Source organism: Mustelus asterias, chromosome 4, assembly GCF_964213995.1.
Source record: "Mustelus asterias chromosome 4, sMusAst1.hap1.1, whole genome shotgun sequence".
Taxonomy (NCBI): Eukaryota; Metazoa; Chordata; class Chondrichthyes; order Carcharhiniformes; family Triakidae; genus Mustelus; species Mustelus asterias.
In genome coordinates this window covers 3,384,663-3,410,346 of record NC_135804.1, presented here as the reverse complement: position 1 = coordinate 3,410,346, position 25,684 = coordinate 3,384,663, and the positions used below count along the sequence as shown (strand labels likewise).

At 48.9% G+C, this 25,684-nt stretch overlaps 2 protein-coding genes across 2 annotated transcripts in view; both read right to left on the bottom strand.

Moving 5' to 3' along the window:
* Nucleotides 1–15,349, bottom strand: part of cdh16 (cadherin 16, KSP-cadherin) — a 59,580-nt gene extending 44,231 nt beyond the window's left edge. Inside the window, exons 1-4 of the mRNA XM_078210447.1 lie at nucleotides 15,314–15,349; nucleotides 5,816–5,914; nucleotides 3,766–3,903; nucleotides 2,773–2,911 (exon numbers count right to left, since the gene is read on the bottom strand). Coding sequence (XP_078066573.1) covers nucleotides 2,773–2,911; nucleotides 3,766–3,903; nucleotides 5,816–5,914; nucleotides 15,314–15,349 — 412 coding nt within the window. The remainder of the gene's footprint in view (nucleotides 1–2,772; nucleotides 2,912–3,765; nucleotides 3,904–5,815; nucleotides 5,915–15,313) is intronic.
* Nucleotides 15,350–21,439: 6,090 nt separating this feature from the next.
* rrad (Ras-related associated with diabetes) overlaps nucleotides 21,440–25,684 on the bottom strand; it is a 12,885-nt gene continuing 8,640 nt past the window's right edge. Inside the window, exons 4-5 of the mRNA XM_078212085.1 lie at nucleotides 24,302–24,506; nucleotides 21,440–23,628 (exon numbers count right to left, since the gene is read on the bottom strand). Coding sequence (XP_078068211.1) covers nucleotides 23,351–23,628; nucleotides 24,302–24,506 — 483 coding nt within the window. The 3' untranslated portion in view covers nucleotides 21,440–23,350. The remainder of the gene's footprint in view (nucleotides 23,629–24,301; nucleotides 24,507–25,684) is intronic.

Sequence of the window (25,684 nt, the reverse complement as noted above, 5' to 3'; positions counted from 1 at the left end):
TCTTGCTGTGCACAAATTGCATATTCTACATTACAGCAGTAACTACACTTCAAGGAGGCGGTGGCATAATGGTATTGTCACTAGACTAGGAATCTAGACACCTAGGGCTAGACCTGGGAACCAGGATTTAAATCCCACCATGGCAGATGGTGAAAGTTGAATTTGATAAGTTTTGGAATTAAAAGTCTACCGATGACCATGAAACCATTGTCAATTGTCAGAAAAATCCATCTGGTTCATTAATGTCCTTTAGGGAAGGAAATCTGCCGTCCTTACCCGGTCTGGCCTACATGTGACTCCAGAGCCACAGCAATGTGGTTGACTCTCAACTGCCCTCCAAGGGCAACTAGGGATGGGTAATAAGTTGATGGGCAACGTTTTGACAAAGGGTCATCTGGACTCAAAACTTCAGCTCTTTTCTCACCTTACAGATGCTGCCAGACCCGCTGAGATTTTCCAGCATTTTTTCTTTTGGTTTCAGATTCCAGCATCTGCAGTAATTTGCTTTTATTTATATGGGCAGCAAATGCTGGGTGCAGCCGGCGAATGGAAATAAAGCTTCATTGAGATCTGAACTGGTGAAAGGTGGTTTTTCAAGTTTTTCCTTTAACTTTTAAAAAATTGATGATGAATCTGGAACGCACATCTCTGCTTTAAAGAGTTAAAATATCTGTGCCTTTACCGAAATATGAAAGGCTCTGGGCCAGGGATAGATAAGTGCTTTCCCGTGGATATAAATCACTCACAGATATCCAGCAGTTAAAAGAAAACAGAGATAAAAGGAGCTTAAAATGGAGCCAACCAGCTCCCAATAAGTTAACCATTCATCACTTCAGGGTGAGAGTGTGGTGTCTGGGAGGAACAGAGACAGAACACGGGGTTCTCGGTTCTGCCTCAGTCCTTGGCAGATCAGTTGATTCCACCTCCCACATCGAGGACCGGGGTCTCTGTCCCGCAGGCCCCTCACCCACCTGGGTGAACAGGGTGCTGTTTGGGGAGGGAGCTGGTTACGGTGCAGCTCCCGCCACAGGCAGGGGTTGGGAATCGGGGTGATGGGTCACCCTCCCTTCCTCCTGCCAACAACGGCACATCGATGCTCGATTTCAGGTGGGGTTAAAATGGAACAGTTACCACCAAATTCCCCACGGGTGATGTGGTTGACTCTTAAAACTGCCCCTCTAAAATGGCCAAACAAGCCACTCGGTTCAAGGGCAATTAGAGACGGGCAACAAATGCTGGCCCAGCCGGCGGTGCCCACATCCTGGGAATGTATTTTTAAGCAGTAGTAGCTCGGTTCATTCTTTGCGAGGGTGGGAGATTTGGCTTGCTATTTCAACTGAATTATTGATTGGCTAGGTTGGTGGAATAGCTAGTTTGCTTTGCTCAGTTAATTGGTTGATATATTTAGTTGATTGGATTAGAGTCACAGAATCACAGAGAAATACTGCACATGGGAAACTACCCCCGATGTGCATTCATCCTATCTATTCCCCTCATTAGATGATCTGGAGGAGGGGACGGAGTGTAGGGTAACGAAGTTTGCAGACGACACAAAGATAAGTGGAAAAGTGAATCGTGTGGAGGACGGAGAAGATCTGCAGAGAGATTTGGACAGGCTGAGTGAGTGGGCGAGGATATGGCAAATGGAGTATAACGTTGATAAATGCGAGGTTATACACTTTGGAGGAAATAATAACAAATGGGATTACTATCTCAATGGAAACAAATTAAAACATGCTACCGTGCAAAGGGACCTGGGGGTCCTTGTGCATGAGACGCAAAAGCCCAGTCTGCAGGTACAACAGGTGATCAAGAAGGCAAATGGGATGTTGGCCTATATTGCGAGGGGGAGAGAATATAAAAGCAGGGATGTCTTGATGCACCTGTACAGGGCATTGGTGAGGCCGCAGCTGGAATACTGTGTGCAGTATTGGTCCCCTTATATGAGGAAGGATATATTGGCACTGGAGGGAGTGCAGAGAAGGTTCACCAGGTTGATACCGGAGATGAGGGGTTTGGATTATGAGGAGAGGCTGAGGAGATTGGGTTTGTACTCGTTGGAGTTTAGAAGGATGAGGGGGGATCTTATGGAGACTTATAAGATAATGCGGGGGCTGGATAGGGTGGAGGCGGAGAGATTCTTTCCACTTAGTAAGGAAGTTAAAACTAGAGGACACAGCCTCAAAATAAAGGGGGGTCGGTTTAAGACAGAGTTGAGGAGGAACTTCTTCTCCCAGAGGGTGGTGAATCTCTGGAATTCTCTGCCCACTGAGGTGGTGGAGGCTACCTCGCTGAATATGTTTAAAGCGCGGATGGATGGATTCCTGATCGGTAAGGGAATTAAGGGTTATGGGGATCAGGCGGGTAAGTGGTACTGATCCACGTCAGATCAGCCATGATCTTATTGAATGGCGGGGCAGGCTCGAGGGGCTAGATGGCCTACTCCTGCTCCTATTTCTTATGTTCTTATGTTCTTATTATTCAGACACCTCAATAAAGTCACCCCTCATTCTCCTACGTTCCCAAGTCCTACCCGGCCAACCGCTCCCTACAACTCAGGCCCACTCAGGCCCACTCGGGCCCTCTCGTCCTGGCAACATCCTCGTAAATCTCCTTAATTAACTGAGTGATTGGCCAGTTATTATTCCCAATCAGTCGGGCAGAAGAGTCAAGAGTTTGCAATTCGCTGACTTGTGATTGTTTTGAGTAATTTCTATTTCGGATTTGCAGAATCTGCCGTGATATTTTGTCTCTGGGCTTGCGTTGTGTTACCTGGAGGAGCTCCCTGGTGAACCCTTGCTAAGAACAACTCCTGCTCAAATTGTGGAGCATTGTCATTCCGATCGGAAACAATGATGGTAATAGAAATGGGATCATCCACTTGTCTCCCCTCAGCATCTGTAACGTTCACCTAGGACAAAGGAGAAACAAAATGAGAAGTACAATTTTAACCCCGTGTCTGTGTGGGTTTCCTCCGGGTGCTCCGGTTTCCTCCCACACTCCAAAGACGTGCGGGTTCGGTGGATTGGCCGTGCTAAATTGCCCCTTAGTGTCAGGGGGACGAGCTAGGGTAAATGCATGGGGTTATGGAGATAGAGTCTGGGTGGGATTGTGGTCGGTGCAGACTCGATGGGCCGAATGGCCTCCTTCTGCGCTGTAGGGATTCTATGATTCTATGAAAAGCAACCCCAGGATAAGGCCAGTTAGAATCCGCTTCCAACACGGAAGCTGGAGGTGCTTTGATAAAGTGTTCACAGTCCTGAGTGGTTCTGATAAGAATAAATGAAGAGAAACTGTTTTTTGTGACAGGAAGGTCATTAACCAGAAAAGACAGGTTTAAGAAACATTTTTTACCCAGCGTGTTGTGATCTGGAAGGTGCTGCTTGATGGACAGTGGAAGCAGATTCAACAGGAACTTTCAAAAAGATTTTTTATAAATATTTGAAGGGGGAAAAGAGTGACAGGCTACGGGGGGAGGGGGGGGGGCGGTGGGGGGGGTAGGGGGAGGGAGGGGTGGCTGGAAGGGGGGGCTGGGGGGCGGCTGGCTCTACCAAAGGGCCAGCAATGGCAAAATGGTGCAAATGGCCTCCACCTGTGTTAATCCGGTGATACTTGTGCCCGTGTACATGGCTGAGAGAGAAACATGACAAGTGTGTGTGTGGTCTAGATGGAGGAATAACAGCCAGAGAGGGAGGTGTCAGTGTGAAAGCAGCGACACAGCACAGCGCTCTGCAGCAACATACAATCAGCTTGACTTTTACAAACCTGCAGCTCATAGCGAGACTGTTCTTCCCGATCGAAAGGCTTCAGACTGAAGAGTAAATCTTGGTTATCAATCCCAAACGTTCCATTGTGATCATCAACTAACGAGGTCCCAAATTCACCAACAATATCTGTTTCAATCTGAAATTACAAATGTTTCCTGAAAAGTAATTGGAGTTTTAGCGTTCCCCCAACCCTGACCCTGTCCCCCCACCCAGTCCCCCCCACCCCCACCCAGTACCCCCACCCTGACCCTGTTCCCCCCACCCCCACCCAGTACCCCCACCCTGACCCTGTTCCCCCCGCCCTGACCCTGTTCCCCCCACCCCCACCCAGCCCCCCACCCCCACCCAGTACCCCCACCCTGACCCTGTTCCCCCCGCCCTGACCCTGTTCCCCCCACCCCCACCCAGTTCCCCCACCCCCACCCACTCCCCCCACCCTGACCCAGTCCCCCCACCCTGACCCTGTTTCCCCCGCCCTGACCCTGATCCCCCCACCCCCACCCAGTTCCCCCACCCCCACCCACTCCCCCCACCCTGACCCAGTACCCCCACCCTGACCCTGTTCCCCCCACCCTGACCCTGTTCCCCCCGCCCTGACCCTGTTCCCCCCACCCCCACCCAGTCCCCCCACCCCCACCCAGTCCCCCCACCCCCACCCAGTCCCCCCACGCTGACCCTGTTCCCCCCGCCCTGACCCTGTTCCCCCCACCCCCACCCAGTTCCCCCACCCCCACCCACTCCCCCCACCCTGACCCAGTCCCCCCACCCTGACCCTGTTCCCCCCGCCCTGACCCTGTTCCCCCCACCCCCACCCAGTTCCCCCACCCCCACCCAGTTCCCCCACCCCCACCCACTCCCCCCACCCTGACCCTGTTCCCCCCACCCTGACCCTGTTCCCCCCGCCCTTACCCTGTTCCCCCCACCCCCACCCAATCCCCCCACCCCCACCCAGTCCCCCCACCCCCACCCAGTCCCCCCACCCTGACCCTGTTCCCCCCGCCCTGACCCTGTTCCCCCCCACCCCCACCCAGTTCCCCCACCCCCACCCACTCCCCCCACCCTGACCCAGTCCCCCCACCCTGACCCTGTTCCCCCATCCCCACCCATTCCCCCCACCCTGACCCTGTTTCACCCAGTCCCCCCGCCCTGACCCTGTTCCCCCCACCCTGACCCTGTTCCCCCCACCCCCACCCAGTCTCCCCACCCTGACCCTGTTCCCCCCACCCTGACCCTGTTCCCCCCACCCCCACCCAGTCTCCCCACCCACAACCAGTCCCTCCACCCTGACCCTGTTCCCCCCACCCCCACCCAGTCCCCCCACCCACACCCAGTCCCCCCACCCTGACCCTGTTCCCCCCACCCCCATCCAGTCCCCCCACCCACACCCAGTCCCTCCACCCTGACCCTGTTCCCCCCACCCCCACCCAGTCCCCCCCACCCCCACCCAGTCCTCCCACCCCCACACTGACCCTGTACTCATTACTCGCCCACCGCTCACCCCAAAACTACTCACCACTCCTCCCATCCTCTGACAGTGCGGCACTCCCTCAGTACTGACCCTCTGACAGTGCGGCACTCCCTCAGTACTGACCCTCTGACATTGTGGCACTCCCTCAGTACTGACCCTCTGACAGTGCGGCACTCCCTCAGTACTGACCCTCTGACAGTGCGGCACCCCCTCAGTACTGACCCTCTGACAGTGCGGCACTCCCTCAGTACTGACCCTCTGACAGTGCGGCACTCCCTCAGTACTGACCCTCTGACAGTGCGGCACTCCCTCAGTACTGACCCTCTGACAGTGCGGCACTCCCTCAGTACTGACCCTCTGACAGTGCGGCACTCCCTCAATACTGACCCTCTGACAGTGCGGCACTCCCTCAGTACTGACCCTCTGACAGTGCGGCACTCCCTCAGTACTGACCCTTTGACAGTGCAGCACTCCCTCAGTACTGACCCTCTGACAGTGCGGCACTCCCTCAGTACTGCACTGAATCTCCACCTGGAATTTTCACTCAGTTCTCTGTTAATGTTTAAAACTGGAGTCTTACCCTCGATAGGTACCAGGGAAATTCACCATCATAATTCTCAGCCACCTTCACCACCTTGGACGCAGACAGAATACTGAGAGTGGTGAACAGGACAGCAACCTGTTCGGAGGGAAAGGTGTGAAGAATTATTTCTGGACCTTGTGACCAGAGGCATAGAATAGAAAAGCAAGAGATCTCAGTTAAACTGGAACGGCAGCAGCTGGAGCCTGGGTTCCAGTTCTGGCTCCACACTCAGGGAAAGATGCCAAGGCTTTGCAGAGGGTGCTGGGGTGGGGGATTTACCAGCACGGTACTGGGTCTGAGAGACTTCAGTTCATGTGGGGAGACTGGAGGAGCTGGGATCATTCTCATTCGAGCAGAGAAGGTCAAAGGGGAAATTTACACAGATCTTAAGGTTGCGAAATGGTTTGATTCGGTTCATAGAGAGAAGCTAAAGTTCATGGCCGGAATTCCCCGGCCGTTCACTCCCCGTTGCAGCTGTCAGAGCGGACAGAGAACTTGGCGCTCCAGCTTAACCTCCGTTCAGAGAATCCCGCTGACGTGAACAGCCGGAGAATCCCAGCCCGTAACACGGAGTGACGTAAAAAACAGAATTGGAGACTTGAGAATTTCATGCAAATAGATGAGAGAAAAGGGGGTGATCTAGCCGGCATGGTGGCACAGTGGTTAGCACCGCTGCCTCCCAGCGCCAGGGACCTCGGTTCAATTCTCGCCTTCGGACACTGTCTGTGTGGAGTTTGCACATTCTCCCTGTGTCTGCGTGGGTTTCCTCCGGGTGCTCCAGTTTCCTTCCACAGTCCAAAGATGTGCGGGTTAGGTTGATTGGCCATGCTAAATTGACCCTAGTGTCAGGGGGATTAGCAGGGTAAATATGTGGGGTTATGGGGATAGGGCCTGGGTGGGATTGTGGGCGGTGCAGACTTGATGGGCCAAATGGCCTCCTGTACTGTAGGGATTCTAACTTATTCATTCAATTAATTTTAAAACAAAGTGAATAATTTACATGAAACTTTCATTCATTAAACATACGAACAAGTTTAGGTTGAGATGGGAGGATAGATTCGAGCTTTGTGAAGCCCCAGGAAGCGGGGGCATTATCTGAACACTTTGACCTTGCAGGCAGTTCGACCCCTGCATTGGGCAGTGGTTTCGAGTTGGTCAGTGGTCAGGAGCAGGAGGCTGTGGCTGTGAGTCCGGCAGGTTTGTGGATCCAGGATACAAGTGGTGGCAGAGTCTTTGCTATTGTCACGGTGACAGCTACAAGGTAATTGCTATCTATGTGGATGAGAAAAAAGATTGCTGGAGATTGCTGGAAAAGTGGGGGGAAATAAAAGGGCATGTGGCAATGATAGGGGACAGTGTAGTCAGGGAGATTCGAAACTGCTCTCTGCAGCCACGCCTCTGGTGCAAGTTCAAAGGGAAATCTCCCCACAGCTGGAGAAGAATTTGGGAAAAGCAGGGTGGAATAACCACGGCCATTTAAGAACCAACAACATAGAATATGGAATGAGGGACGCTTTTCTTTAGTTTAGTTCGGGCATCATGATCGTCACGGGCCTGCAGAGCCAAAGGGCCCGTTCCTTTTATTGTTCTTTGTTCTTTGAGAGAGTTTGCAAAGATAGGGTCCTCATTAAAATTCAAAGGTAACAATCTCTGAGACAAATGGAAATGTGCATTTAAGAGGAAGTTGGATAAGGCTCTTCCTGACGAGGTGTTGGAAGCAGAGTTTTTGAATATTTTTAAAGCAGAGGTGGACAGATTCTTGGCAAGCAAGGGGGTGGTCAGGTTATCGATAGGTTATTGGAGATAGGCGGGATGCCGATTTGAGGTTACTATCAGATCAGCCATGATCTTATTAAAAGGCGGAGAAGGTTCAAGGGGCCGAATGGCCTCCTCCTGCTCCTCGTTCATATGAGATGAATGAGATGAGGCTTATGTAAAGTACAAATATCAGGGATAGTCTAGTTGGGCTGAATGGCAGGGCAGAAGATTTCACCTGTTTCCACAACCCAGAGAAAGACAGACTTGCATTTATATAGCACCTTTCATGACCTCCGGAGTTTGAAGTGTGTTTCACAGGCAATGAAAGATTTTAGAAAAGCAGACATTGCGATAATGTAGAAACCATGGCAACTGATTTGCATCTAACAAGTTTCCACAAATAGTTATGTGTCAATGACCAGACAATCTGATTTCAGGATGTTGTCGGAGGATTTGATTTGGTTTGATTTGATTTATTATTGTCACATGTATTAACATACAGTGAAAAGTATTGTTTCTTGCGCGCTATACAGACAAAGCATACCGTTCATAGAGAAAGAAATGAGAGAGTGCAGAATGTAGTGTTACAGACATAGCTAGGGTGTAGAGAAAGATCAACTTAATGCAAGGTAGGTCCATTCAAAAGTCTGATGGCAGGAGGGAAGAAGCTGTTCTTGAGTCGGTTGGTACGTGACCTCAGACTTTTGTATCTTTTTCCTGACCGAAGAAGGTGGGAGAGAGAATGTCCGGGGTGCGTGGGGGTCCTTAATTATATTGGCCTGGACACGTGGGAAACTTTCTTTCACTTCTTCATCTATTGGAATGGCATCTTTTACAATCGTCTGAAGTGTATCCAGAGGCTCGGTTCGATGGACCATCCAAAAGTTTGACAGTGCAGCACTTCCTCAGTGGTGCACTGGGAGTGTCAGCCTGGATTATGGGTTAAAGAGTTCTAATGTGGGGGGATTAAGCTCATGACCACATGATTGTGATTTAAAGGCAGGAGAATTAGATACGCACCGAGACATGGCTGACACTGAACCCTGGAGTTGCTTTGGTCAATCGGGTTGTACACTGGGCCCCCAATGTTCCTGCGTTTAGAATTCACAGAGCTGATTTTCGTTCCCAGGTTGACTGAGCTGATGGAATGTGCTGCCAAACGGTAATACAACTACAAATGAAAGCTGTGGGTATGACAGGATAAGAATAGCAGACGGACATTCAGCCCTCAAGCCTGGTCTGGAACTACCTTCACCTGGGTTTGATGTTTTCAGTTAAGCTGTCAGCCTCAACTGCTCTCTTGCAGAGAGAGAGTTCCAGATTTCCACTCTTCTGTTTAAATCTATGGTTTCCAAATGGCTTCATTCCTGAATAACTCTTCACAATGAGTGATTGCAGCTCAGTGTCATCCTACTCACTGCTCCGAGTCTGCATTTGAACATTGTGACATTTTCCAAAACAATTTTCCCCAAAATCAGCAGACCCCAGGACAGGAGGGGGTGGTGGAGCGGAGAGGGAGAACTGCGGGGAGGGGCTGCCGCTTTTACCAGGCACCCAGGGAGGGGGCAGTTACGCCCCCCAATTTGCCATCGCTCTGAGCAGTGGCCCACCGTGTTGAACCTGCCCACGGCAGTACATTATGTGTAGGCCCCTCCCACTGCCCGTTATATCAAAGTGACGTGGGGTCAGGGCCTTAATCAGGCAATGCTTTCCCACGTCAGGACCCCAGTAGAGGCCAGGAGCAGGCAACCCGCCGGACACCTCTCCCACCACAGAGGGAGGGGCTGGGCAAGCCATCACTGGGCATGCCCCCCTGATGGCATGATGCCCTCTCTCAGGCATCCACCGACTGGCCTTCCTGCCCGCAGGTAGCCTGTAAAATCCAGCCCACTGACTCTGTTTCTCTCTCCACAGACGCTGCCTGACCTGCTGAGATTTTCCAGTATTTTCTGCACAGATTTTTAAAAGTCGTTTCCAGTGATTTGAAATCAGGTTACTCACAATAAACACTCACATTAAACACTCACATTAAACACTCACATTAAAAATGCTTATTTTTGGTGTGGAACCTGTTTCCAGCTGCATCACTGAAGCTGCACTAAGTTAGCACCCTGAGAGATATCACAGAATATTTTAATACCAATTTCTTTTAAATTATTATATTTTAATAAGCTGCCTGACTGCACTGCTTTATGACGGATTTGCAAATGTATCTGAGCAGAAATTTCAACAAAGGATTCATCTTGCAAAATGAACAGATTTTTGCAACGGTGGCACAGCGGTTAGCACTGCTGCTTCACAGCGCCAGGGACCCGGGTTCGATTCCCGGCTTGGGTCACTGTATTCATAGAACATAGAATTGTCTGTATGGAGTCTGCACGTTCTCCCTGTGTCTGCGTGGGTTTCCTCCGGGTGCTTCGGTTTTCTCCCACAGTCTGAAAGATGTGCTGGTTAGGTACATTGGCCATGTTAAATTCTCCCTCAGTGTACCCCAACAGGGGCCGGAGTGTGGCGACTAGGGGATTTTCACAGTAACTTCATTGCAGTGTTAATGTAAGCCTACTTGTGACACTGATAAATAAACGTTATACTTTTGGTGCATTTGAAGGTGGGTGCTCATTAAATTCAGCACTTGGCCTTCCACAGGTCCCAGCCCCGTCCCTGGGTGGAGGAGACATTAGGCCTGCCCACTCACCCTTGGATCTGTTGAGGTCCGTAAGTGACCAATTATTGGCCACATGTGTCTCATTCCACCTCTGCCACTATCTCACCCCCACTAGCAGCACGAGGCCTAGGCCAGGTGGGTATCCCGGCAGTTCTTACTGTATGCCTGGTATTGGGCAAGAAGGGGGGCCTCTATTAGGGGTCCAAAGTGCCCATTAGATGTACCTCCCCCACCTCAGTCATACCCCCTATAACCCTCCCTCTCCCTAGTGTCTGAAACCCAGTCCCCCAATCCCCTTCCCCCACCACCCCTTCCCCTCGCTGGAATCAGCCAACCAGCCCCCACCAACACCATGGACTCACCTCGAAGCCCATCATCTCCAGAACCTTCTCTTCCCCGGGGTCTGCCGGCCAATCCCAGCTGCCCCAACTGCTCGAACCTGATGCTGTTGGGGCACAGGAGCTGGCCAATCAGATTGACCGGTACTTCTCGAAGGCTGAACCTCTTCTCCAGGTGGGGGCTGAGATCTGACCATCAGAAATTAACGTCCTGCGGAGGATTAAATAGCTGCGATGTGTCTGGGGCGAGTGGGGGGCTTCTTATCGACTGTTTAATTGGGGAGGAAGGGAACCAAATACGGTGCCCCATAAAATCCAGCCCATGAACTCCTCTCCTCATTATACACATGTGGTCAGAGCGACTGAGTATTCCAGACATTTCCTGTTATCGTGTTCAGGGACCAGTGGATGATGATTGGGAGTTGGGTGTTCCTCCCCTCTTTAATCCAGCCAATTGTATCATTCCTAACAGCACAGAACATGTGACAGACACGCTATCCAACATGGAACCGGCCTGGCAGTCACCTGGTGACTGGATAAACTCGTTGCCATTTCAAGGTTATTTCCCAGAAACCAAACAGGAAGTAAAATCGGAAAGAAAGTCTAAGACAAGGAGAAATGGGGACAATGAGAGTAAGAGATCCAGCCCACGGAGTTTGCCCCATTGTCAAGATTCCCCTAGAACATAAGAAATAGGAGCAGGAGTAGGCCATCTAGCCCCTCGAGCCTGCCCCGCCATTCAATAAGATCATGGCTGATCTGACGTGGATCAGTACCACTTACCCGCCTGATCCCCATAACCCTTAATTCCCTTACCGATCAGGAATCCATCCATCCGCGCTTTAAACATATTCAGCGAGGTAGCCTCCACCACCTCAGTGGGCAGAGAATTCCAGAGATTCACCACCCTCTGGGAGAAGAAGTTCCTCCTCAACTCTGTCTTAAACCGACCCCCCTTTATTTTGAGGCTGTGTCCTCTAGTTTTAACTTCCTTACTAAGTGGAAAGAATCTCTCCGCCTCCACCCTATCCAGCCCCCGCATTATCTTATAAGTCTCCATAAGATCCCCCCTCATCCTTCTAAACTCCAACGAGTACAAACCCAATCTCCTCAGCCTCTCCTCATAATCCAAACCCCTCATCTCCGGTATCAACCTGGTGAACCTTCTCTGCACTCCCTCCAATGCCAATATATCCTTCCTCATATAAGGGGACCAATACTGCACACAGTATTCCAGCTGCGGCCTCACCAATGCCCTGTACAGGTGCATCAAGACATCCCTGCTTTTATATTCTATCCCCCTCGCGATATAGGCCAACATCCCATTTGCCTTCTTGATCACCTGTTGTACCTGCAGACTGGGCTTTTGCGTCTCATGCACAAGGACCCCCAGGTCCCTTTGCACGGTAGCATGTTTTAATTTGTTTCCATTGAGATAGTAATCCCATTTGTTATTATTTCCTCCAAAGTGTATAACCTCGCATTTATCAACGTTATACTCCATTTGCCATATCCTCGCCCACTCACTCAGCCTGTCCAAATCTCTCTGCAGATCTTCTCCGTCCTCCACACGATTCACTTTTCCACTTATCTTTGTGTCGTCTGCAAACTTTGTTACCCTACACTGCGTCCCCTCCTCCAGATCATCTATATAAATGGTAAACAGTTGCGGCCCAAGTACCGATCCCTGCGGCACGCCACTAGTTACCTTCCTCCAACCGGAAAAACACCCATTTATTCCGACTCTTTGCTTCCTGTCGGATAGCCAGTCCCCAATCCACTTTAACACACTACCCCCAACTCCGTGTGCCCTAATCTTCTTCAGCAGCCTTTTATGGGGCACCTTATCAAACGCCTTTTGGAAATCCAAAAACACCGCATCCACCGGTTCTCCTCCATCAACCGCCCTAGTCACATCCTCATAAAAATCCAACATGTTCGTCAAGCACGACTTTCCCCTCATGAATCCATGCTGCGTCTGATTGATCGAACCATTTCTATCCAGATGCCCTGCTATCTCCTCTTTAATAATGGATTCCAGCATTTTCCCTACTACAGACGTTAAGCTGACCGGCCTATAGTTACCCGCCTTTTGTCTCCTTCCTTTTTTAAACAGCGGCGTAACATTAGCCGTTTTCCAATCAACCGGCACTACCCCAGAATGCAACGAGTTTTGATAAATAATCACTAACGCATCCACTATTACCTCTGACATTTCTTTCAATACCCTGGGATGCATTCCATCCGGACCCGGGGACTTGTCCACCTTCAGTCCCATTAGTCTACCCAGCACTGCCTCTCTGGTAACATTAATTGTATTAAGTATTTCTCCTGCTGCCAACCCTCTATCGTTAATATTTGGCAAACTATTTGTGTCCTCCACCGTGAAGACCGACACAAAAAACTGATTTAAAGACTCAGCCATATCCTCATTTCCCACTATTAACTCCCCCCTCTCGTCCTCCAAGGGTCCAACATTCACTCTAGCCACTCTATTCCTTTTTATATATTTATAAAAACTTTTACTATCATTTTTTATATTAGTTGCTAGCCTAGCTTCATAGTCTATCCTTCCTTTCTTTATCGCTTTCTTAGTCTCTCTTTGTTGTTTCTTAAATTTTTCCCAATCACTTGTTTCTCCACTATTTTTGGCCACTCTGTACGCAGCTGTTTTTATTTTAATACTCTCCTTTATTTCCTTCGTTATCCACGGCTGGTTCTCCCTTTTCTTACAATCCTTGTTTTTTGCTGGAATATATTTTTGCTGAGAACTGAAAAGGATCTCCTTAAAAATCCTCCACTGTTCCTCAGCTATCCTACCTGCCAGCCTGCTCTCCCAGTCTACCTTAGCCAATTCATCCCTCATCCTATCATATTTCCCTCTGTTCAAACAGAGGACACTGGTTTGAGGCCAAACTTTCTCCTCTTCCATCTGAATCAGAAATTCGACCATATTGTGGTCACTAGACCCAAGAGGGTCCTTCACAATAAGATCCTTAATTCTACCTACCTCGTTACACAATACCAGATCCAAAATAGCTCGTTCCCTCGTCGGTTCCGTAACATGCTGTTCAAGGAAACTATCCCGACAGCATTCTAAGAACTCTTCCTCCATTCCACCCTGACCGACTTGAGTCTGCCAGTCAATGTGCATGTTGAAGTCCCCCATGATTATTGCCGTTCCGTTTTTACACGCATCCCTTATCTGCTTGTTTATAGCCCTCCCTACCTCAACATTATTATTTGGGGGCCTATATACCACACCTACTAGTGTCTTTCTCCCTCTACTATTCCTCATCTCTACCCATAACGATTCCACGTTTTGTTCCTCAGAGCCTATGTCATCCCTCAGTACTACCCTGATATTATCTCTTATTAATAGCGCGACCCCACCACCTTTTCCTTCCTGTCTATTCTTCCTAAACGCCTGATACCCCTGGATATTCATCTCCCAGTCCTGGTCACCTTTCAGCCACGTTTCTGTAATGGCCACCAGATCGTACCCACTTGTGCTGATTTGCACCATCAACTCATTCACCTTGTTCCGAATGCTTCGTGCATTCAGGCAAAGTGTCCTTATTCCAGCTTTTATCTGGACCCGCTTTGATGAGTCGCGAACACCCTCTCCCTCTACTCCCTTATCTAAATTACCGCCTTCATTCACTTGCACCCTCTCCTCTACCATTAATTTTGTAATTCCCCTTACCCCTGCATCCTCCCCCCCATCAATTAGTTCCTTGATCCTAGTCAACTCTTCTAGCTCCCCTCCCCCCAACCTATCTAGTTTAAATTCTCCCCACATTTCATCGTAATCCTGTCATTAGAGATCTCTCGGAGTCAGGAATGTGACAGAAATGATTTGCGTTTTACACAGTGGGTGGGATTTTCCTGCCCCTCCCATCCCGGTCCCAGAAACTCCCCCTCAAGGTCAACAGGCCTTTCGCTTGCCCTCCAAGTTCTCCGTCCCGCCCGCAGCGATTCCCGCAGCAGTTGAGACTGGAGATTTAGGCCAGTGTCTTTCCTGACCTCAGGATGTCCCAAACCCTTCACAGCCAATGAGAGGCTTGATATCCACTGTTGTAATGCAGGATGGCATGGCAGCCGATGTGTGCACAGAAAGATCCCACAAACAGCACTGGGATCATAACCAGGTCACCTGATGTTTAGAGTTGTTGGTTGAGGGATAAATATTGGCCCCGGGGCACGGGGGAGAACTGCACTGTTCCTCTTCCAATAGTCACCTTGGAATCTTTGAGTTCATCGAAGAGGATCAGACTGGGGTTCGATCCAATGTGAAGGAGAGGTCTCCAACTGAGAAAAGGACTGGGATTGACTGAGAACAGGGCAGCAGCGAACAGAGAGAAAGAGGAGACAGACAGAGGAAGGCAAATAAACTAAGAAACAGTGGGAGCTGGAAAGGAAAAAGTGAAATGTGAATTTGGGGAAAAAAGTCAAATAAAAAGAATGAGAAATGGAAAGAGCGAGAATGAGGGACGAAAGGAGGTTGAGAATTTAAAGTAGCAAAGAAAAGGAGGAGAAAAATAAAGCAAGGAAGGAGAATTCGAGTGAAACGGTTGAGAGAGAGCAGGAGCGAACCTGAGAGAAAGAAATGGAGGGTGAGAACGAGAGTGAAACATGATGGAGAGGGCTTTTATTTTGCAAAGCTGTACGCCATCGTGAATAAGGGATAGTCCGGAGCAGGGTTACGGAGAGGAGAGCGTTGTGTTGACCTACCTGGCTGAACTCCTGTAGAAATCCCACCAGAATCATTGCTCCAGATTCTGTAGATCACAAATACATCAGCTGTTAGTGAACCCCACCCAGAGGGACAGAGAGCCCCACCCACAGGAACAGAGAACCCCCCACCCACAGGAACAGAGAACCCCACCCACAGGAACAGAGAACCCCGCCCACAGGAACAGAGAACCCCCCACCCACAGGAACAGAGAACCCCACCCACAGGAACAGAGAACCCCCCACCCACAGGAACAGAGAACCCCACCCACAGGAACAGAGAACCTCATCCACAGGAACAGAGAACCCCCCACCCACAGGAACAGAGAACCCCCCACCCACAGGAACAGAGAACCCCACCCACAGGAACAGAGAACCCCCCACCCACAGGAACAGAGAACCCCCCACCCACAGGAACAGAGAACCTCATCCACAGGAACAGAGAACCCCACCCACAGGAACAGAGAACCCCCCACCCACAGGAACAGAGAACCCCCCACCCACAGGAACAGGGACCCCCCCCACCCACAGGAACAGGGAACCCCCCCCCCCCACCCAGAGGTACAGAGAACCCCACCCACAGGAACAGAGAACCCGACCTACAGGAATAGAGAACCGCCCCCCCACCCACAGAAACAGAGAGCCCCCCACCCAGAGGTGCAGAGAACCCCACCCACAGGAAGCCCACACTTTAATGGCAGCTCCCTGACCGGATAGACAAGGTGACCTTTCAGTGACTGCAGTGACCTGTGCCCACGTGCCTCTTGGTTTACAAGCTTCTTTGGAATGACCTTGTTTCAGTGACTTGCGCCCATTTCATTCGATTAATTTCCAAAGTCACAATCCAACATTTTTGGTCTCTTTCTGTGTCTGTCACTGTTTCTATCCATCTCTCTCTACCAATCTCTCACTCTCTTCTTCTGTCCCTCCATCTCTTTTCTCTCAGCTGTTCACCCTCCGTCTATCTCATTTCCTCATCTCTCCCTCTGGTTCTCTCTCCCTCCTATTTCTCTCCCCTCTCCCTCCGCCTGCTTGTCTCTCTCAATCCTCCTCTTCCTCTGTCCACTCTCCCTCTCCCTTTGTCTGCTTCTCTCTCTCTCCCTCCCTCTTCCTCTCCCCTTACCCTCTTTGTCTCTCCCTCTGATTTTCTCTTTCCTGACATTTCTCCACCACTATTCTCTTTCTCCCTCCCTCTCTCTCTCTCACACACACACACACACTCTGTCTCTTTCTATTTCCCCGCAACCTCTCTTATTCTCTTCCCTCTCACTATCTCTTTCTCTCCCAGATGCTTCCTATTTCCATTTCTCCTTAGTCTGCCAGCCTCTGTCTCTTCCTCCCTCCCTCTCCCTCTCTCTCTCTCTGTTGCTGTTCCCCTTCCCTGAACAATCCCTCCAGAAACACAGAAACCCCCAACCTAACAGCCCCCTCCCCCAACACACACCACCTCAACAACCACCTCCCCAACCATCTAAAACATGGCAGAAGCAGACCATCACCCTGTTTTCCCCTCAGCCTCCACCCCACAACCCCGCCTTTCTTCCCCCCCCCCCCCTCCCTCCCCCCCACTGGAGGGTACCCCCCATTCACCATCTCACACAAGAAAAAAAACTAACAGGAGTAATAATATATAAAAAAAAGGAAAAGACAACAAGCCACAAGATAAAGGCGAGGCATCACCGGGGCAACAAGGGTTGGGCGTGAACCAAAAGAAAAGTGGCAGAGCACGAAGGAAAGGGGACAAGTCCTCTCTCTGCCCGACCCCAAAAATCTCTCTGCTGCTGTTCTCCTTCCCCGAACAATCCGGGGCAATAAAATTTAATTCCCCATTTAGCGATATTTTGCATCCAGTTAATGTCGCAGTAAAATAAAGTTTAACGGCAAATCCAGCAGATTCAAGGTGACCTTGACTAGTTTTCTGTCTCAAACGTTAACAGCAATAAGTAGAGCAAAACCCCTCTCAGCGAGGATCAGTAATCCCACACACACCTCATCTAATCCCAACAGAATAAGCAATACATTTGTAGCTTGTGTGGGTAAAATTATTTAGAAAATAATTTACCGATTTTCGAATGGAAGCAATTCAAAATTGCGTCTTTAAAGATTCTAAAAACATTTCCCAGATTTCATCCTGAGGTTTCTAGAATTTGGGATTCCGAATATTTGGATTGTAATGAACCATGATTAAGATTTTCCTATTAATGAGGAGGGGTAATTCTAACTGTTTGACCACAAGCAGGATGGGATCCATGGGTCGCTTCACCCTCTCTCCTCTGCTGCTCTGTCACAGTTTTATCCGTTATTAAAGCCTCTCTTCACTTCCAATTTTTCAGTTTAGAGAAAAGATCGAGTTAGCTCCAAACAGCTAAAGTCTTACCTGTTCAGTGTGTCTGTGCCTCAGACCCCAACTGCCCTGAAACTTTCTTATAATATGCCCATTATTCAACGTTAATCATTGACTTCCCATTTCACACCATCCAATCCTAAATCAGTCACAAAGCACAATCGCTTCATACCCATTCCACTGCCCATGAAATGGCGAAACAGAGAGAAGCAGAGCAAAAGAGAGAGAGAGAGAGGACATAGCGAGTAGCAGACATAGAGGGACAGAGGAACAAAGGAGTGAGCACAGAGAAAGAGTAGGAGCAGACAGAGAGAGAAATCGAAAGGCAGATAGACAGAAGGATAAAGATAGTGAGAAAAGAAATACAGATGTATGGACAGACAAAGAGAGACAGAGTCAGAGATAGAGAAAAGGATATGAGCAGGGAGAGAAACTGGTAGACAGAGAGACAAGTGGACAATCGGGGGTATAGACTGAGAGAGAGAGAGAGGGAGAGAGAGACGAACAGAAAAACTCAGAGATTAAGGAGATATAGAGCAAAAAAGAGATGGACAAAGAGAGCAGAAACACAGAGAGGTGGGCAGAGAGATGGGCAGAGGGATGGGTAGAGAGATGAGACAGTGGGGCACAGCAGGTGACCAGGGAAAAACAAACAGAATCACAGAGAGAGACAGACAGAGAAAGACAGATATGGACAGATAGAGAGCAGTGCTGGAATACTGAGAGAAAGTGAGAAACAGAGGTAACACAACAAAGAATATTAAAGAAGTAAAGATATTGATGTACGAGGAGAGATTAAACACTTTGGGCTTATACGCGCTGGAGTTTGGAAGGATGAGAGAGGATCTGATCGAGGTATATAAAACTTTAAAAGGGATCGACAAAGTGAATATAGACCAAATGGTTCCTCTTGTGGGGCAATCTCAAACAAGAGGTCACAGGTATAAATTGAGAGGCGGCAGATTTAAAACTGAGATGAGGAGGAACTACTTCTCGCAGAGGGTGGTGAATTTGTGGAACTCGCCGCCCCATAGGGCGGTGGAGCCTGAATCATTGAATGGTTTCAGGAGGGAGATAGATATATTTCTAATTAAAAAGGGATAAGGGGATATGGGGAACAGGTGGGGAGGTGGATTTGAGACCAGGGAGAGATCAGCCATGATCTGATTGAATGGCGGAGCAGGCTCGAAGGGCTGAATTTGCCGATTTCTGCTCCTAATCCCTGTGTTCCTGTATTAACCCAGGCCATTTGTCCCATCAATCTGTGCCAGCGAGTTTCATGAGGAAAGAAGGATTGCATTTCTACAGTAGCTTTCGTGGCCTCGAGGTACTGTGCACAACAAAGGACTTTTGAAAAGTACCCATTGTTGTAATATATGAAATACTGCAAACCAATTTGTGCATAGCAAGCTCCCACAGTCAGCACTATGATAATAACCAGGCAATCTGTTTTTAATGATATTGGTTGGGGAATAAACCCAGGACACCAGAGAGAACTCTATTCTTCAAATGGTGGCCATAGGATCCTTGACATTCAGCTGAGTGAGGATGTGGGGCCTCGAGCATTGGATGGATGCCTGGAATCCACTGGTCAGCACGATGAGATTGGAAGCTCCATTCCAGCCTTGAGGTCATTCCCTATTGGATCCACAAAGGCCGACACTTTTCCAACAAAACAGCCTCTAAATGTAAGCCACAGACATGTGGCAAGAAATTGTCCCACTGAAAATCCAGTGGCACACAAGATTCAATGTTGTAAAACACAAGTATATTCCACATTACTGGACCAGTGAATGGCCAGACAGGAGAAATCTACTGGTCAGAAGTTAATTTCTTATGCTAATTGATTCTAATTCATTCCACTGTTAATAAAATTATACAGTAAGAGTTTTAACAACACCAGGTTAAAGTCCAACAGGTTTATTTGGTAGCAAATACCATTAGCTTTCGGAGCGCTGCTCCTTCGTCAGATGGAGTGGAAATGTGCTCTCAAACAGGGCACAGAGACACAAAATCAAGTTGCAGAATACTGATTAGAATGTGAATCCCTACAGCCAACCAGGTCTTAAAGATACAGACAATGTGGGTGGAGGTCCAGATGTGAGTGGAGGACCACCCACATTGACTGTATCTTTAAGATCTGGTTGGTTGTAGGGATTCGCATTCTAATCAGTATTCTGTAACTTGATTTTGTGTCTCTGTGCCCTGTTTGAGAGCACATTTCCACTCCATCTGACGAAGGAGCAGCGCTCCGAAAGCTAATGGTATTTGCTACCAAATAAACCTGTTGGACTTTAACCTGGTGTTGTGAGACTTCTTACTGTGTTCACCCCAGTCCAACGCCGGCATCTCCACTTCATAAAATTATATCCAGCAGCAGATATCATAGCGGCTGAACAGTGGTTGGCTCAGGGTGGTGGTGTGACCTCAGTATCCAGTAGTTGTCCAGTGCAGCTTGTTACTCAGTGTGCCACTGACAGCCAGAGGCCAGTGACAGTGACCAGGCCCCAGTGCACCCGGCTTCAGCAAACCGGCACTGGCAAAGTCCAAGAAAAGGAACCGAGGGATAGAACAGCGCAACCGAGGTCAATCCAACCCTCCGTTTACACGACTCGTCCTCTGGCCCTGTACCACTGGAAGAATCGCACCCCAACCCCCACCACTGACCAGGATGGATATCTCAGGCCAGCAAATATTTCCAAGTTTGCGGATGATACAAAGCTAGGTGGTAGTAACACAGGGTGCTGGGGGGGTGAGGGGTTACTGAGTGACAGTGTGAGGGCGCTGGATTAACATCAATAGAGATACAGTCAGTAACACAGGGTGCTGGGGGAGAGGGGTTGCTGAGAGCGTGTGAGGGAGCTGGATTAACATCAGTACAGATACAGTCAGTAACACAGGGTGCTGGGGGGAGAGGGGTTACTGAGTGACAGTGTGAGGAAGCTGGATTAACATCAGTAGAGATACAGTCAGTAACACAGGGTGTTGGGGGGGGAGAGGGGTTACTAAGTGACAGTGTGAGGGAGCTGGATTAACATCAGTACAGATACAGTCAGTAACACAGGGTGCTGGGGGAGAGGGGTTACTGAGTGACAGTGTGAGGGCGCTGGATTAACATCAGTAGAGATACAGTCAGTAACACAGGGTGCTGGGGGAGAGGGGTTACTGAGTGACAGTGTGAGGGAGCTGGATTAACATCAGTACAGATACAGTCAGTAACACAGGGTGCTGGGGGAGAGGGGTTACTGAGTGACAGTGTGAGGGAGCTGGATTAACATCAGTACAGATACAGTCAGTAACACAGGGCGCTGGGGGGGGAGAGGGGTTACTGAGTGACAGTGTGCGGGAGCTGGATTAACATCAGTAGAGATACAGTCAGTAACACAGGGTGCTGGGGGGGGAGAGGGGTTACTGAGTGACAGTGTGAGGGAGCTGGATTAACATCAGTAGAGATACAGTCAGTAACACAGGGCGCTGTGGGGGAGAGGGGTTACTGAGTGACAGTGTGAGGGAGCTAGATTAACATCAGTACAGATACAGTCAGTAACACAGGGTGCTGGGGGGAGAGAGGGGTTACTGAGTGACAGTGTGAGGGAGCTGGATTAACATCAGTAGAGATACAGTCAGTAACACAGGGTGCTGCGGGGGGAGAGGGGTTACTGAGAGTGTGAAGGAACTGGATTAACACACAGGTGGTTTTGGTGAGTTTGGGTAAAACACTGAGGGAAGACTGTGTTGCATTAAATCTTCAGCATTACAGAAAGATATCAGCACGCAGTGATGCAAGGCTGAATAAATTTATTTTAATACAAAAATCGATATGTAAACAGTTAGGAAATGATTTGAATAATAATATACCGAGGTGCAAAGGAATCTGACAGGACCTAGCAGTGAACCACAGTGAGAATGTATTATTGCTGTATTAATCCTGTTTCTCAGTTTCTGTCCATCTGGACCTGTGATGATTGTCTGTCTGTCTATGATTCTGTATGAACTGCGCACTCCACAACTCTTCCCACACAGCCGGACACTCTTATGTTTCTTATTACTCTGTTTAAAGATCAGTTGAACAAACACACTCACCACTAAATCCTTGTGCTTTTCAAAGATTGGTGTCGATTACAGCAGCATGCTGTTTTATAAATCACAAAGTGGAGGGTTGTTAAACTGCTTCTTTTAAATAAATTAAAAGTTTCGCCCACCAATCTCCCCCTTGAACAAGCTCACACACTGAGAATCAAATCAGGAATTCTGGTTACAGCTCAGAATCTGAAACTGTAGCCCTGAAACTGGCAGATTTCTCAGCCCGTCAATGGCTTTTTTTTCATGAGATGTGGGCATCGCTGGTAAGGGCAGCATTTATTGCCCATTCCTAGTTGCCCTTGAATGTCTTGCTCGGCCATTTCAGAGTCAACCACATTGCTGTGGCTCTGGAGTCACATGTAGACCAAACTGGGTAAAGAAGGCAGATTTCCTTCCTTAAAGGCCTCCAGTGAACCAGATGAGTTTTTACAACAATTAGTGATAGTTGTCATGGTCACCAATACTGAGACTAGCTTTATATTCCAGATTTATTAATTTTATTTCAATTTCTCCAGCTGTGGTGGTGGGATTTGAACTCTTGTCCCCCGAACATTAGCCTGGGTCACTGGATTACTATTCCAGTAACACTACGCCACACACCACTGTCCCCCCGCAGCTCACATCAACTCGGACACCAGTTCAATCCCAATGTTCCTGATCCCTTGACAGACTTTACAGGCCTCTGGGGCAACAGCAGGGTGAGTGGGACTAATTGGACATCCCTTTCAAAGAACCGACACCAGTACGATGGGTTGAATGGCCTCTTTCCATGCTGTAATGATTCTATGACACTGAGGAGAGAATGTCACAATTTCAGAGCTGTTGAATTCATTAGGCTCCTCATGACCAATAATTAATAAGTCGACTATTGAATTTGAGGACTAATACAGTGGTCATTTTCTGACCCTGGATATTGTTTGCAAGCTTTCTAAATTGAATGGAATGGGGCATTTAGCAAATCCCCCTGGGGGAGACTGTGTGGCAGTGTCTCTCTCACTGGATCACTAGGAGAGTTTTAGATGAAGAAATCTCTTCAACCCATTGGATCAGCCCCTCGTTCAATACCAACCTGATCAATTCCTCAGGGTGGAATCCAATGTCCCTATCCCAGCATGCAAGTCTTCCTTAAAGGAGTCCAGCGTCCTTGCCCCAACCACCTCCATCAGCTTTCTATCTGTTGCTGTTGGGGTGGTTCACCATTGCTATCAGAGGGAAAGTGAGTGTATGAACAGGATAAGACATGCCAGAGAGCAAGTTCAAATACTTTTAGGTACATAGCCTGAGGTGAGAGCGGCAGAAGGCTGGCACTTATATTCTTGGTGGGGACGTTATCAATTGTCAGGCTTCACTATCCAAGGAGGAGGTCCAGGCGTGCAGATACATGGTCAGTGTCACATGTCTGACAGGATTGGTAGCTGTCGGAAAGACAACGTGCAAGAAATGCGTTGCCTTATTCGCCAGCAGAATTTCAAATTCCTTTTGCATAGTTCCCAATAATGTTAATTCTCGGAGCAATAACTCCTTTCATTCAACACCCACCAAAGGACAAGCACATTGGAAACCGATTGCACAGCAGCCAAGGTGACCAATTGAGTTTCCTGAATCTAACTTCAAAGGACAGACAGGTCATGGCAGGACTTGGATTTCTGCTTGAATGCCATCTTCTTGTTGTTCCTGGCCACAATGCGGCTGAGGAAACGCTTGGCCTTTTGCCCGATGCTCTCTCGCCTCTTGGCGTTCGCCAGCCGCCTGTCGTTGGCCTCCTTGCTGTCCCTGCGTAGTCTGACCTGCCGGATGATGCCCTCAAAGAGGTCCCTGACGTTGTGGTGGAGAACAGCAGATGTCTCGATGAACTTGCAGTTGAAAACCACGGCACAGGACCTCCCCTCTGTGGAGAAATTGGAGGATCGCGTTAGCATCCGACAGGAAAGGGAGAGACTCGCATTTACATAGCACCTTCCGCAATTCCAGAACATCCCAAAAATTCTTTACAGCCAACGAAATACATTTAAAGTTAGATAGAAAGCATGGTAGAAAATTTGCCAACAGCAAGATGCCACGAGCAGAAATGGGGTACTGACTGGATACTCTGTCTTTAATGGGGTTACGTAAAGGATAAATATTGGCCAGTTCGCTGGACAGAACTTCTTCAAATAGTCTTTTGGGATTTTTCACATAAACCCGAGAGAGCAGACAGAAACTGGGTTTAATATCTCATCCAAAGTCAGCACGGCTGACGGTGCTGCATTCCCCCAATTCCCCACTGGAGCCCAAATTACAGCTCAAACCCCAGGTGACTGGCTGACCCACACAGCCTCATGACTGCCACAGAGAGAAAGAGAGAGGTATGGAGAAAGGAAGGAAAGAAATAAGCAGACACAGTGAAACAGAGAGAAACAGTGATGGAGACAGTCATAGACAGACCCCCAATTATTCCCGAGTATTTCCACGCATTCTGGAGCCTCCCAGGGTCCAATTTGGAACTTTTCCAAATTGAGAGTTGACTTGATCCAAACACTGTTTTTGTCGGCAGTGAGTGCAATGTAGCAACTCCCACATACCTTCCACTGACACCTCCCTGGATCGAACCAAGTCACTTTTGTTCCCAACCAGGATAATGGGGATGTCCTCCGTCTGCCTCACTCTCCTCAGCTGGATCCTCAGTTCTGAGGCTTTCTCAAAGCTAGCCCGATCTGTTACTGAATACACGATGATGTAAGCATCTCCCAGCTTCATACAGTGATCCCGGATCCAATTGGTGTCATCCTGAAATGATGAATAAAGTTACAGCTTAGTTTCCGGATATCAATGAATATATCACTGCCTGAGAGGATAGACAGTTTAACATCTCATCTGAAAGATGATATGTCCGATTATGCGGCACTCACCCAGTACTGACCCTCTGACAGTGCAGCGCTCCCCCAGTACTGACCCTCTGGCAGTGCGGCACTCACCCAGTACTGACCCTCTGACAGTGCAGCGCTCCCTCAGTACTGACCCTCTGACAGTGCGGCACTCCCTCAGTACTGACCCTCTGACAGTGCAGCATTCCCTCAGTACTGACCCTCTGACAGTGCGGCACTCCCTCAGTACTGACCCTCTGACAGTGCGGCACTCCCTCAGTACTGACCCTCTGACAGTGCAGCACTCCCTCAGTACTGACCCTCTGATAGTCAACATCTTTTCTCAAAGTAAGAAGTCTCACAACATCAGGTTAAAGTCCAACAGGTTTATTTGGAATCTCGAGCTTTCAGAGCATTGACCCTTCACTCACCTTATGAAGGAGCAGTGCTCCGAAAGCTCGCGATTCCAAACAAACCTGTTGGACTTTAACCTGGTGTTGTGAGACTTGTTACTGACCCACCCCAGTCCAATGCCAGCATCTCCACATAACCTTTTCCCAAAGGTATGGGAGTCTAAAACTAGAGGGCACAGGTTTAAGGTGAGAGATACAAAAATGTCCAGAGGGGCACTGTTTTCACACAGAGGGTGGTGAGTGAGTTCCGGAGTTGAGAGGGTTGGCTTATGAGGAGAGACTGAGTAGACTGGGGCTATACTCATTGGAATTCAGATAAATGAGGGGAGATCTTAGAGAAACATATAAGATTATGAAGGGAATAAATAAGATAGAAGCAGGGAAGTTGTTTCCACTGGCAGGTGAAACTAGAATTAGGGGGCATAGCATCAAAATAAGGGGAAGCAGATTTAGGACTGAGTTGAGGAGGAACTTCTTCACACAAAGGGTTGTGAATCTGTGGAATTCCCTGCCCAGTGAAGCAGTTGAGGCTACCTCATTGAATGTTTTTAAGGCAAGGATAGATACATTTTTGAACAGTAAAGGAATTAAGGGTTATAGTGAGCAGCGGGTAAGTGGAGCTGAGTCCACAAAAAGATCAGCCATGATCTTATTGAATAGCGGAGCAAGCTCGAGGGGCCAGATGGCC